The following is a 14,158-nucleotide window of genomic DNA, read 5'->3' as shown; positions in this document are numbered from 1 at the left end:
GATGCTCAGTCTGCTTACTGAAGCACTCTGTGCATCATCAGCACCTCACATCCTATCAGCACTTCATTTCAGTGATGTGAAGTTATGCTGCCTGAATATTAGCAGTTATCCAGGCCGGAGCTGACTCCTTACTGTGACATGAATGTCTGTGATCAGCAAGGAAAGGTTTGTTACGCTTCTCTTCTGCTTTGCTTTCTCTTACGCTTTATGCATACACATAAACGTGCACCAAATGTTTCCACGTTGACAGCATTGGTTCCAATAGCAGTGGCACTTTTCATATTTCATCCTAGAGCCAGACTCATTTTCCAATTCCAAGCTGATTTGTGCTATTTAAAGCACATCAGTTTTCCCTGAAAGGATGACTACAAGTTGCCAAGACCCTTCATCTAAAAGGGCAGATATGCCAAATGGAGTTCTGCCTTTTATTAATCTTAACCAGAGAGGCCTCAGGTCTTCAAACATCTTTAAAGCTTCAGCATGTTGCAAGAAAGTCCCAAATTTCCTCTGCTCTTCTAGAAAGCAATTCCAGGGCAAAGCACAGTCACAACTTTGCGCATCAGGCTTCTGATCCCACCATAAAATAATGAATGTTGGATACTGAATAAGGATATTCTAAAGTATTGAAGGGTATTAGAAGTGAAAACTTTGGCCAGCTACATTGAGCTGCAGCTGATGATACAGGATTGTTTTCCAAGAAAGGGTTGTAAGAACCAAGTGGCCCTCTTAGACTGATTGATTCCTGAGTGAAAAAGTACCAGATGCCCAAGTCTGACATTAGCTGGAAAATCCCAGACTCATCAGGCACTGCTGAAGTCCACTGAACTACAGCTGCTGTTGGACTGCTTTTTGAAGGCACAGCAAAGGTGGCTGCCACACCACTCTTTTTTTCCAGACCAAGGTGTATCTGCAGCAGATCAGCCTGATTTTTAAAAGGCCTTGGCTGGCATATCACAAAATCACTTTCAAAAATATCTATTTTGCCAATCTGAATATTTTAAGGACACAGTGGAAGCTCCTTAACCAGAGAGTAATTACAAGAAGTATTTTAATTAACAGAAAGTATTTTGGTAACTAGCTCTGACTGCTCATTTACAGGACCTATTACTTTACTTCGGCAGGAAATCAGGGAACTGGGAACCAAGTTCACAGTGTAGGACCCTCCTCATGGGTTCTTTCTTCCTGTGGCAAGTCTGACTCAAGATGATTAAAGTGATGCTTGCTACACAGACTGGATGGGGCTGGGTGATAGGTTGGACTGGATGATCTTGGAGGTCTCTTCCAACCTGGTTGATTCTATGATACACCACTGAGAGCCTATCTGTGAAGTTACAACTCAAACTTCAAACAACTTGAAGGCTTTTGGATATTTAAGGCTTATTCTAGCACAGTGAGCACACAGTAAGGCTGTGAAAACAAGGATCAGGAAACTGTCACCAGGAAACTGTCACCATCTTTATCCACTTGCTTGAAGCATCAGCATTTGAGTGGAAGAGAGAAATTATGCTGAGATCTTAATGCTTCAACAAGACCTGGAAATCAACTGCAACTCCTTAGCAAGTTTGCAGGATATGCACAAGGATCTCTGAAGGATGCTGAGCCTTACCTGGTGCACACAGGACTTGGCATTCAGAAAGAACAGCTCCACTGTGGTTTTGTCCTTGAGAAAGGAAATGCTTTCAATGTAGAACCTGGAAATCAAAAAATAAACAACCCACAGTTATTTTCTTCAATAGGCTTCCACCTTCCTCTCAAGTCATCTTATTTCCTTCATGTTTTGTTCTCTAGCAGTAAAATGTCACAGAGGAACTATGAGCTACTACACTTCATTTCCTGCCTGTTAGGAGGGGACAAGCAGAAAATCATGGGCAAACAGCACACTAGGAACAACAGACTCCTTGTTCCGCAGACAGTAGATGTCTGATGACTTTTCATCTCTTTTAAAAACCCTGCTGAATGCTAAAGGAGCAAAGCCCATCCCTCACATTCAGGTAAAGCCACAGCAGTGGAAAACCTAACTCCAAACCAGCATGTGGCAGGTCCATAAGCTGGCCTGGCACTGTGCTGGAGGAGAGGGTCTGGCAACAGCCCCAGAATTGGCTTTCTTCCAGGTAGAGGGAGCAGCCATGGGCTGAGAGCCATTAATTTTGCTCCAAGTAAACAGAGACAAGCAAAAACACATGCTTTGGGAAGGAAAGTTTTGGGATTGACTCCATCCCATTGGACACACTCATCCTATTAGCAATAGAATGAATCATAGAATGGTTTAGGTTGGAAGGGACCTCAAAGGTCACCTAGTTTCAACTCCCTGCCATAGGCAAGGATACCTTCCACTAGAACAGGTCACTCAAGGCCTCCTCATCTAACTTGGCCTTGAACACCTCCAGGGAGGGAGCATCCACAGCCTTCCTGAGCAACCTGTGCCAGTGTCTCACCACACTCACTGTAAAGAACTTCTCCCTAGCATCTAGTTTAAATCTCTCCTCTGCCAATTTAAACCCATTGCTCCTTGTCCTGTCATTACAAGGCTTTGTAAATAGTCCCTCCTCCGCCTCCCTGTAAGTCCCCTTCAGGTACTGGAAGGCCACTACGAGATCTCTGCAAAGCCTTCTCTTCTCCAGGCTGAAGAGAGCCTCAACTATCATAGCCTGTCCTCATAGCAGAGTTGCTGCAGCCCTCTAAACATCTTCATGTCCCTCCTCTGGAATCTCTCCAAACATTCTATATCCTTCTTAATGGGAGACCTAAGCCCAGGGGTTTACATGGAAGAGCTGCAACCAGCCCAATTTTGCAGGCACCACTCTGCACAGTGGTCATTGACTTCCTCACCAGCTCATCCCTGACTCCCTCCTCCCAGGGCCACAGATATATCACAGGGGCACACACCAACAAAAGCAATCCCATTATTGGCTACTCTGGCCCAGTCAAGATTAGCAGCTGGGTCCCAGTTTGTCAGGGCTCCCCTAAATATCTTGTATGCCACCAACAGCCGGCAAAATTGACCACAACCCATCAGTGCTTCTGACTCACTGGAGGCATCTAACCAAACAGTGCTGAGGAGTGTTAAATGGTGCACAGAAAGCATCTACAATGTGAGGAGCATAGTATTGTCAAAGAGAGGCAAATTTGTGTTAGCATGGTCCTGTCAATTCTATTGTAGTTGAACCTGTGCTCCTTAAAATGATGGGTCCAGACTCTGCCACCCAAGGCTAGACAGAAGGTACACTGCATTTTCCAGCCAAGCAAAGACTTGGGCCACCACCATTGATGCCTGAGCAGCACAGACTACATTAGAGCTTCTCACTGTCTTGCTTTGAGAGCAGCAGGGTTGGGTGGCCAGCACAGGATATATAGCCCAATATGTTTAGCAGAACCAGACCAGCCCCTCTCACAGCCCCATGGTGCTCCTAAGGCTCCTCACAGCTTCCAACTCTAGCCACTCATCTCTTGGTGTAGATGGTTCGCAAGATACTGGAAGAAATCCACAGTAGGAGCACCAAGTGTGTGGGAGGAAGCAGCAAAGCCAGCACCTGCTGTGCTAGTTTGGAACGTGTGCAGTACTTCTGCTGTGACCTGACACAAGCAACACATTAACTGACAATTGTTCTCATGTTTTGCATTCCTACAGCATGTTCCATCAGATTCATTTGAACCCAGAACGCATCTGCAGGATAATGAGGCAATTTACCCATTTGACAGGCATGCAACCTGGCCAAGCAGCAGACCCAAGCCCAGCAGCCTGCCCCAGCCATTTGAAGGGCTATTTTACATTTCCATGAGTCACCATGCACCAAGAACTGTAGGAGCCACAGGTATTTCAAGCCTCTCTTGATCATGCCTGAGACCGTTTATTTTCTAACACTGTTGATAAACTTCACTTTAAATACACTTGAGTGTTCCTCTCCAGAAATCCCAGAACCAGTCAGGGTTGGAAGGGACCACAAGGATCATCTAGTTTCAACCCCCCTGCCATGGGCAAGGACACCCTACCCTAGATCAGGCTGTCTCAAGCCTCATCCAGCCTGACCTTAAACACCTCCAGGAATGGGGCCTCAACCACCTCCCTGGGCAACCCATTCCAGGTTCCCACCACTCTCATGCTGAACAACTTCCTCCTCACATCCAGTCTGACTCTCCCCACCTCCAGGTTTACTCCATTCCCCCTAGTCCAGTCATTCCCTGATAGCCTAAAAAGTCCCTCCTCAACTTTCTTGTAGGTCCCCTTCAGATACTGGAAGGCCACAAGACCAGTGTGCAGAGGACGTGGTGAGGCAACGCTGCCAACCAACCCAGCTACACAAGAGGCTCTGCTTTGGAAGTGCTTCAAATAATTAAGCACACAAGGCACAAATTTACCAAGATATGAAAAGCAAATGAGGTCACTCTGCTCTCCTTTTCCTCATAGACTGTAAGGAAAACAGAAACTCTAACAATATTCAGAGTATGATGCTTGGTCTTCTCTGCCAGCACAGCTCTGTCTCTTAGGACATGTTTTTTTTCCAGACTCTTAACCAGCAGACCTTTGCCAGCAAAAGCCCTAAAGTAATGTAATTACATTGGCCAAAATCATCATTTTGCCAGGGATTTTGTTCTTTCCCGGGGACTGGCTTAAGCTACGTGAGCAAAGAAGCCATCAGCAGTCCCTTTCGAGTACAGACGACCCTTAAGTAAACATGAGAAGTACAACTGTTTAAACAAACTGCATTAAAATTTAGCACTATTAAAGATAAGTGAGGCTAAGATATTAAAAATGCAGGGTTTTGAGCAAAAAATCCTGGGAGCTATGTCCTAGTAACACTGGGATCCCAGCTTTAGCAGATTCCAAACTACTTTGTGTTGTAGTTAAATACTAGAACAAGAGAGCAGCATATCTCCAGGACCTAGCCTCTCTCTAAAAATGTCACTTTGACATTTCTTTCCCTTATCAAATCCCAAGTCAGTCCTTTCAAACAACTCCCCCAGTGATAAATAAACCCAAGTGGTGACTTTTTTACTCTGTAGGAATAATTACTCACCTCACGGCAAAGTACAAAGTGGCAGGGCCTGGTTTCTTGGGCAAGTCATGGTCCAGAACTCTGTGATCCAGCTGCAGCCAGACACTCTGACCTCTGTGGAAACAGGTTGGGGAGGTGGTTAAAAGCTGTGACAAGAAATACAGAAATAGAGGCATTTCAGTGCCTGTGTTTACTCCAAGTGTGAAGTTCAGCTTTGGGGCAGGCAAACCTCACATCAGATGATTTCTTCTTTTGCCCTAATTTTCTGTTCTTGATGTAATTCACTCCTGGATGGCAGAGAACCCTCTTTGCAGCTGTGTTTTCAGCTGCAGCATAAAAAACACAGCATGGCACCCAGAAAACCCAATTATTGAAATGCCCTGACTATGGATGTCTAGCAGGAGGATCTGATTCCTGATTCAAGAGGGAAGGAAGGCATAAAGAGAACATAAAGACAAAGTCCTCTGAGCCCAAATAACCTTCTTGAGGGCTGTGGGAACAAGGGGGAGTGCAGAAGCCTGTGGCTGCCCAAAAAGCTGGGGCATGGGTGCCCTCCAGAGGCCACAAATTCCCTTCAAGCACCCAGCCCAGCATATCCAAAGCAACCTCTGGAGTCCCACTGGTGTTTCTGGGGAAGCCAACAGCTTTCAGGTATTCCCCTGGCAGCACTTTAAAGCTCAGTGAGGGAGCATCAGCAACCAAAAACCTCCAGAGGAATTTCATGGCAGCTCTTCTGGGGGAAGAAATAAGCCAAGTACAAACAGTATCCTCAAGGGCTTTACAGAAGAGATAGAATAAGGTATTTTCCAACACTTGAAAGGACAAGGATGTGGCAAGTATATTCTGGGGAGAGACCAAAATGAGAGTGGATGGTAAAAATACCACACTGCTGTGGTCAGACAAGCAACTCCTACCAGCTCTATGAACATCAGCCTTCTCCCCAGGGCCACCTACACCACTTGCAGGTGGGAACTGCTGTGGCAAGGTGGCCCTTGAACATGTCTCTCACAATGTGCAATTCAAGGCTTATATCCATGCAAAAACCATCAACAGAGCTGCAAAAGAGCATCAACAATGGGAGGAATATTATTCCCTTTAGACAAAAGGAGGCCTGTATTAGTGCATGGCTTCATCTCCCTACTGCATAGGCAGCTCTACTCCAGCCCCGTTGGGCAGCTAAAGGTAAATCTTCTAGAGATGCTGGCCCTGGGGAGCAGGGTCCTGCCTCTGAGTTTTGATCCTGTGCCCAAAAGACACAAGGATGCATTTCAGTGCAATGCTGACAGAAGATTCTAAACACCAGCTGAGATTTCAGTCAACCAGCTACAGATTAATGCCACAGAAGAGGATCTCCCACAGCACTCCAGAGTCTGGTTGTAGCACCTGACCCAACCCAGTGGCAGATGCTGGAGGAGTGTGGCAGGGGATGGGCAGCATCACATTAGCAGCAAGGACAAGCTTCATGCAACACTGGGAAGGGAGGTGCATTTTAATCACCTTCTGGTTTTGCAGCTCTTTTTGGTAGTTTGGAGAGTATCTCAGATACCTAAAGGTAACAGGGAAACTAGAGTAAAGTTGTTAAGGGGAATTCTCTCTACAGCTTCCTTCTGAAAGGAGATTATAGCAAGCAGGGTACTGGTTTCTTCTTGCTAGTAATGAATGAAAGGATGAGTGAAAATGACCTCAAGTTGCACCAGGGAAGGTTTAGGGTGGATATTAGAAGAAACTTTTTCCCTGAAAGGGTTCTCAAATGCTGGAACAGGAAGGTGGTTAAATCCCCATCCCTGGTGGTGTTTAAAAGGCAGAGATGTGTTGCTGAGGAACGTGGTTTAACACCAGGCTCAGAGAATGGTTGGACTTGATGATCTTAAAGGTCTTTTCCAACCCAAACAATCCTATGGTTCTATATTTCACTGCTGCTAGGGAAGTTTGAGATGAAAAGACTCAATCACACATTTGAAATTAACATGCAAAGCAGTAGGAGCAATTCAATCTGAAAATAAGCAAAAGTCCTACCTTTGTTAAAAGTACAGAGTAAGAAAACTGAGGCTGCTTGTGTGGGAAATTAGTGCTGAATTAATTTTTTCCACCTTGTGCTAGTCTGCAGCTAGCTAGAATGTTTTGGTGAGAAGACCCTAGATTACAGGCTGTGAAAGGAAAACAGTGGTGAACTCTACTTCCCTCACAGGCCTGCTGAGATGTATAAGAACAAGAAATAAAAACATAGATAATCACTTCTCTGCTGCTGCTGGTGAGCTTTGAGCTGGATCTCACTCTCTAACCTCACTCTTCATTTTCTTTTCTAATCCACTTTGCTTCCGAAACCCCCTGCCCAAACATCCATTTTTCCTTGGCACTGGGGTAAGGTTGATAGGGGTAGGGGGAAGGTGAAGGAGCAGTTGAAAGCCCCTCCTAGGAACTCAGATTTCTGGAAGGGGAGCTGTGTTTCTGTATTATTTTTACCTTGTATATTCCTGTATATATCTGTATATACTGTAAATATCTGCTTGTATATTGTGCTAGCTGTAAATATAAGCTTCATTCATATTTCCAGAGCTGGCTGAGTCTAGTCTGGGTGATTTCTAAAGTGTGGGGGGGTGGGGAACACCCAAACCTTCACACACCTTGTGAGAGAAACATGAAAAGTGAAAAGTATTTTACATTCTCTCCTTTGTGCCTGGAAGATGCTTTCCAAGTATTTTCTGCTTTGTGTCTTCCCCTTCCCTCAGCCAAGCAGCACAAGCACCAAGAAAAAAAAACCTTCTTCAAGAGACATTTTTCCATCATGCTGAGCTGCCAGTGTCAGGGATTGGTTTCACATTGCAATAACCACACAGCTGTTGAAAACAAAGGAACATACTTACGTATCATCTATGAACGTTATCCCAAAGTACTCCTTCTCTTTCAGGTTGAAGTGTGAGGCCACCAGATCCAGTAACTCCCGAGACAAAAGTTTGGGCTATTGAAAGAATAGAAACCATTTGTTTCAGTTCAGGCCTGTCATGTGCAATAAAGTTTTTCTCTGCAAACAGTGACATTGGTTTTCCTGCACTTACAGCAGGAGGGATTTTTCAATTAAAGGAAATACTGTGTACTAGTGGAATTTGTACTTTAGGTTCTGCTATGGGAATAAAACATGCCCAGAAACACAGACTTTTCTTCTCTTCCAAATTACAAAAGAACCCACCCCAAAACACAAGGGGAGTGCTCAAAGTGCTTTGTGAATTCTGGTGAATGCAGAACTGATGGCAAATATTCTGCCTACCGTGCACCAATGCCCAAAGGAAACTCTCCTGCCAACGCAGGGCTGAGAAAGGAGCCCTGTGCCTGACAGCACACCTGTTCCTTCCACTTATGAGCGGCTCTAGGTAAGAGAGGACTTTTCTTCAAGCATCACTTCAGCATCAGCCTCCAGTAGCACAGCTAAAGAAAACAAAGAGAGAAATCTGGCACTGTGCTATCAGTACTCAAAAGAATCCGTACCTGAACCAGCAGCTCCAAGTTCCTGTCATCGAGGAGATGCACCTGGCAGTGCCGGCCTTCTGTCATCTGCAAAGACAGCAAGGCAGCTCCGTGAGGAAGAGCAGGGTCCACGGCTTCCCTGGCTGGCACCAGCCCACGTATGGCTCAGCGGCACCGGCCGCGTGTACTGAGTGTTTAACCTGCGCTGATGAGGCAACTGCCTCCTGACTGGAGCTGAGCGTCGTGCTCCAAGGACTTGGTCTGAGGAGCCGCCTGGGTGCTCCCAGTTCACACCACATCAGCATTAATGGTGCTTAGCAGCGCTCAGGATCAGATAAGAGTGAGTAAGTGCTGCAGGAATGTACCCCAAGGGTGAACCAGGCTGGCTGGTACCGTAGCCACCAGCAGCAGCAGCAATGGCCTTTTGCTCCACTGAGGAGCAGAGACGACCCATCAAATCCCCATCTATCCAACCACGCTTGCCTACATTTGGTACACTGATTAAGGACCTGGTCTCTAGATGGAGTCTCTACTAGTAGGTGAATGCTCTTCCTTGGATAACTCTTCACGAGCATTTGAAATCATTGCCTCCATAGGGTTCTTATGTAGATGCTCACACATGCCAAGACAGGCAGTAAAAGTGAATGATTAAGGACAGCATGAGCTTTGCAACAACATATCTGGACCACTTTGGCTCCCACTTTGTGTGCATTTATCTCTTGCAAACGTATCTTTCCCTTTTTAAGAGGACAGCAATTCAGAAATAGCAGCACATTGTGCCCTTTTAATATCTGCCCTTTGAAATCCAATACATTTCCACAAAAGCTTTTACATTATTTAAAATCTGTGCTAATTCTGGACCTCTTGCTGGCTTTGGCAAGGGCCAGCTTCACAGCTCTCTCCGGGTGAGGGCTGGTGAAGGAAATCTGGCTTTTATATTTGTTCTCCCAGCCTCAGAGTAACTCATTTTCCTGACAGCACGAGTTTCTCACAGACTATAAATTCTGAGCTCTGAGCAGAGGCTGAGGGTGGTTTGCTTAGATAGGGGCTCCCAGAGGGATTAAATGGCAACACACAGCAGTTTCTCCTTTCACATCCTTCTAGCTCTGCAGGAGCACGGAGAAGGATAGGGCTGAGCTCTACTGCCACCAGCGCCCTCTCATCACCTCTTGCCCTAGGATGCCGCAAATCCAAACCTTAGAAAGACTTAAAAACAAACACAATGTACACTCAATTGCAGTGTAACCAAAGAGAGACCTCCCAGCTCTGCCTCTGTTTCAACGTGTGGCTGTTTGCTCAGCGAGGGCTGCCCAGACACGGCCTCTTCTGTCACGGGGCCGCCGCAAGAAGCCAAATTAACAAAGCTTTATTGTTGCAACTAATTGAGCTCATTTTGACCAAAAAGCTGAGAGGGATTCCACTCCCGAGGAGCTCTGCAAACAGGTCAGAGATGGCTGTCTGCAGGCACAACTCTGTCTAGCGCTTAGGAAAATGCAGCTGTGGCAGATGTGGCACCAGCACTGGCAACGTGCAGCACTCTACATATGGGTCATCACATGGCTCATCAAAACAGCAATACCACTGAAGGGGCTACTGGCAGAGCGAGTCCAGCTGGCAGAAACCCTGCCCTTTTCATTGCTGCTACTGCTCTGAATGTGGATTTGTGGAGAAGTGCCAGATGAGGAATCATAGAATCACAGAATCAACCAGGTTGGAAGAGACCTCCAAGATCATCCAGTCCAACCTAGCACCCAGCCCTATCCAGTCAACCAGACCATGGCACTAAGTGCCTCATCCAGACTTTTCTTGAACACCTCCAGGGACGGTGCCTCCACCACCTCCCTGGGCAGCCCATTCCAATGGGAAATCACCCTCTCTGTGAAGAATTTCCTCCTAACATCTATCCTATACTTTCCCCAGCACAACTTGAGACTGTGTCCCCTTGCTCTGTTGCTGGTTGCCTGGGAGAAGAGACCAGCCCCCACCTGGCTACAACCTCCCTTCAGGTAGTTGTAGACAGGAGTGACTTCTTGTGCACACCGGGGTGCAGAAACCACACCACAGAGACAGCAGCGATGTCCCCTGTGCTGATTTGAGGCTAATTTTTACTGAGAGAAATTAAATCCTTAGCTGTGAGAAGAAAAGGAAAACAGTAGTAACCTACATCACCATTCTTCTGCTGAGAAATGCAACTAGCCAAATATAGATAAGATGAGCACTTCACACACACTGCTCAGCTCTCACTTTGGGCTGTGCTTTCTTTCTGGCAGTCTGGTCTCTGGCTGATTCTGCCTTCAACTCTCTAATCCACCTAACTCCTTTTCCCTCTAACCTCCTTGCCATCTTTTTTGACATCTCACCTCAGATCTCCACAGATTCATCACGTGAGATATACGTGGGTTGATTTGGTTACTTCTGAAGGGAGGGAAAGAAAGAGGGGGAAGGGGGTTTGGGTCAGGAGCCCTCTTGGGGACTCTGTTTCTGGGAGGGGTATTCTGTTTCTGTGTTACTTCTAATTTGTGTACAGCTGTATATATTTGTGCTAGTTTGAAGCTAGCTAGAATATTTTGGTGAGAAGAATTAGGTGATAGGCTGTGAAAAGGAAACAATGGTGATGTCTACTGCACCCCTAGGCTTGCTGGGATGTATAAAAACAGGAACATAAATACAGATAACAGAGTTGCTCTCTCTGGCTCTGGCTGCATGCACTCCTCTAACTTATTGCCTAACTAATCCATCTGCTTCCTAACCACCCCCGGCTGATCCTCCAAACTCATCTCGAATGTAAGGCAAAGTCTGGGGTAAGGTAGAGGGGTGGGAAGAAGGTGGAAGGGTGGTTGGAAGCCCCTCCCAGGGACTCTGGTTTCTGGGATAGGTGTTGTGTTTCTGTATTACTTTAACTTGTCTATTTCTGTCTATAGGTGTAGATATTGTAAATATCTGCTTGCATATTGTGCTAAGCTGTCAGTATAGCTTCATTTCTTTAATTTCCAGCTGCTGATTCTAGTCTGGGTGATTTTCTCAAGTATGTGTGGGGGCAGGTAGCACCTAAACCATCACAATATTTATACATATCTGCTTGTACATTGTGCTAAGCTGTCAGTATAGCTTCATTTCTTCAATTTCCAGCTGCTGAGGCTAGTCTGGGTGATTTTCACGTAACACCTAAACCATCACAATATTTACATATATGCTTGTATATTGTGCTAAGCTGTAAATAGAGCTTCATTCTTCAATTTCCAGCTGCTGAGGCTAGTCTGGGTGATTTTCTTAGGGGGGTGTGGGGGGGTAGGTAACTCCCAAACCATCACACCCCGCCCCATACAAAACCACTGCCCCACTCCACAGTACTTCGCCCCAAGGACACATCAGCCCATAACTGTACTAGTCCACACTCCCAGCAGGGTACCACTTCCAGCTCTTTATCCTTCAGGTTTTGGAAGCAAAGCTGTAGTGTCCCGATTCCAACTCCCAGTGCACTCCCTGCGATTTATCCACTCGAGCACGCTGCCTGCAGCCCTTAAGTCCATTACGATGTGATCACAGGTCCATTTGCTCCCGAGAGCTGAAAGGCTGCCACCACACAGTCATAAATAAGTCGCATGCTACCCTCAATTAATCCTTTCATCAGCACACCCTTCAAGGTGGTGAATATTTCTGGCTCTGGCATACTGTTACCAATCTGCCCCTGTTGCGAAGTGTCTGATCCAATAGTGGTTTTAAATCATTCCCCACCCGTTGCTCGGAGATAGCACAAAGGTTGCCATTATTTAATTTCTAGCTGCTTTAGCTTTCACCTAGTGAAATCACATTAATCACTTCTGACTGTTTTAATTGCCTCTGTTGTCTATCGTTAAGTAAAAAAGGTTTCCATTATAGCAAACACATCCAGAAAGCTTTGTGCTGAGAGAAAGGAAGGTTGCTGGAAGGATTGAAACATAAAAAGAAATACCAGCCATAATCTGCACTTCTATTCAGCTATCCAAGGTAATTGCAAAGCACCTTAAAAGTAATTAAGCATCCTGACACCCCTGAAGATAAGCAAGATAATTAACCCCTATTTTATTAATGAGAAAACATATGGGCACAGTTTAGAAGTCTGATTTACAGCTACAGATAATATTAAGTACCCGAGCCTCCAGGAATCTCCTCTCAGGAGAAATCACACTGCTGCTTCCCAGGGTACTGGACAGCTCAGCCAACAAGTTACAGAAGACAGCAGAGTGCTGCAAAATGTCATTCCTGTGACAAACCTGCCAGCTCCCCAGCTCCCTGTGGCCATGATGTCACCTCAGGAGCACTGTTGCATGGTACGACATAACAGCAAAGTCCAGGGCCACAAGATTTCTGCTGCTGGCTACAGCTCAAGGAAGAGATCTGCCCCCCAAGCTCATGCATGCACACCTAAGGGCTACGTCCCTGCTAAGATGCTTTCTCTAACTGGTCTGAGAGGTACAACATAGATACTCACTGTGTGGCACCAGAGCCTGGCTGAGGAATGCGAGTCTGCTGGGGTGACTACCAGATTTGCATTTGCAGGCTACAGCCTATAAACAAAGTCATGTCAACAAGGACAGTCCAAGCATCAGCCCTTACCTTCTCCTTACAGAAACAACACTTCAGCAACCAGCATCCTGGTCTCTGCAGCTGTGCTAGAGCTCACTCCAAACATCCCCACCCCATTCCTGATGGGGCAGAGAGCACTTCACTTGGCTTACTCTGTACTTACAAACACAATTAGAAACAAATCACTCCTAATTACTATCACTGAGCAACACAAGCCCATCCTGCATCAGGAATGTCACCCACTAGAGAGGTCATCTCCAGGAGACAACTCTCTCCTCACATGGAATCGCCGCCCCGTGCAGGCAGGGCTCCTCTATTTAAGACAGAACTAAAAGAAAGCCTCAGAGGCTTTTGCAGCCCCAGGACCACCTCACAAGCTTTGTATCAGTCACTTTGCACCAGCCCCATATGTTGTTCCAGAGCAGAGACACAGACGTATGACACTGCTGTGGTGCAGAGATGCCACACACTCCGACGTTGTCATGGAGTTGTAGAAGCATAGAATCATTTTGGATGAGGACATTTCAGATCATCTTATCCAACCATTAATCCAGTGCTGCCAAGTCACCACTAAACCAGGTCCCTCAATACCACATCTACAGTCTTTTAAATACCTCTAGGTGTCAATGGTCACAGGTATCTGTGGTCTGTTCCTCTTCTCTTGCCTGAAGAAAAGCTGGAGAGCTTCAGAAAGAGGACTTCACCACCACAGTGTCATTGGATACATAAAGGGCTTTGGCCATGGAAGAGAGCCTCCAGCTCAGCAGCCAGAGACCCTGAGCTCCTGGAGCTGAAGCAGCAAAGGACTTGTTTTTAACTCTCCCAGTGACACCAATGTGATTTATTTCCCTGCAGCACACAGCTTGCAGGCCGATTTCCTCAGGCTCTGGGAAGGGACTTGTAACTCTTGGGGTTCTGGCTTCCTCAGAGACTCAACACCCTGGGAGCCTCTCACAGATACATTTTCTTTCCTCTTTAATTCAGTGCTCCTTGCTAATCTGAACAATATAATTGATTTCCTGTGTCGTGGGGCTAATCCATTAGGAGATGGGCACAGCTGTGTGGCTCAGTGAAGAGGTGGCATGAGCAGCCTTGAGGTATATATATAAATGCACCTCTGATTTCAGCTTATTCTC

The 14,158-nt window shown here is 46.2% G+C and overlaps 1 protein-coding gene across 8 annotated transcripts in view; it reads right to left on the bottom strand.

Annotated features, from left to right (window-relative positions):
- FRMD4B (FERM domain containing 4B) overlaps positions 1-14,158 on the bottom strand; it is a 155,325-nt gene that overhangs the window by 65,346 nt on the left and 75,821 nt on the right. For all 8 annotated transcript variants that reach the window (XM_064156258.1, XM_064156256.1, XM_064156261.1 and 5 more), the window contains 4 exons: positions 8,478-8,543; positions 7,859-7,953; positions 5,016-5,108; positions 1,607-1,691 (listed from right to left, as the gene is read on the bottom strand). In XM_064156258.1, the coding sequence (XP_064012328.1) occupies positions 1,607-1,691; positions 5,016-5,108; positions 7,859-7,953; positions 8,478-8,543 (339 nt within the window). The remainder of the gene's footprint in view (positions 1-1,606; positions 1,692-5,015; positions 5,109-7,858; positions 7,954-8,477; positions 8,544-14,158) is intronic.

The sequence above is a fragment of the Pogoniulus pusillus genome, chromosome 16, assembly GCF_015220805.1.
Source record: "Pogoniulus pusillus isolate bPogPus1 chromosome 16, bPogPus1.pri, whole genome shotgun sequence".
NCBI classification, from domain to species: Eukaryota; Metazoa; Chordata; class Aves; order Piciformes; family Lybiidae; genus Pogoniulus; species Pogoniulus pusillus.
The sequence above is the reverse complement of the archived record's forward strand: the minus strand, read 5'-3'. Positions and strand labels throughout refer to the sequence as shown.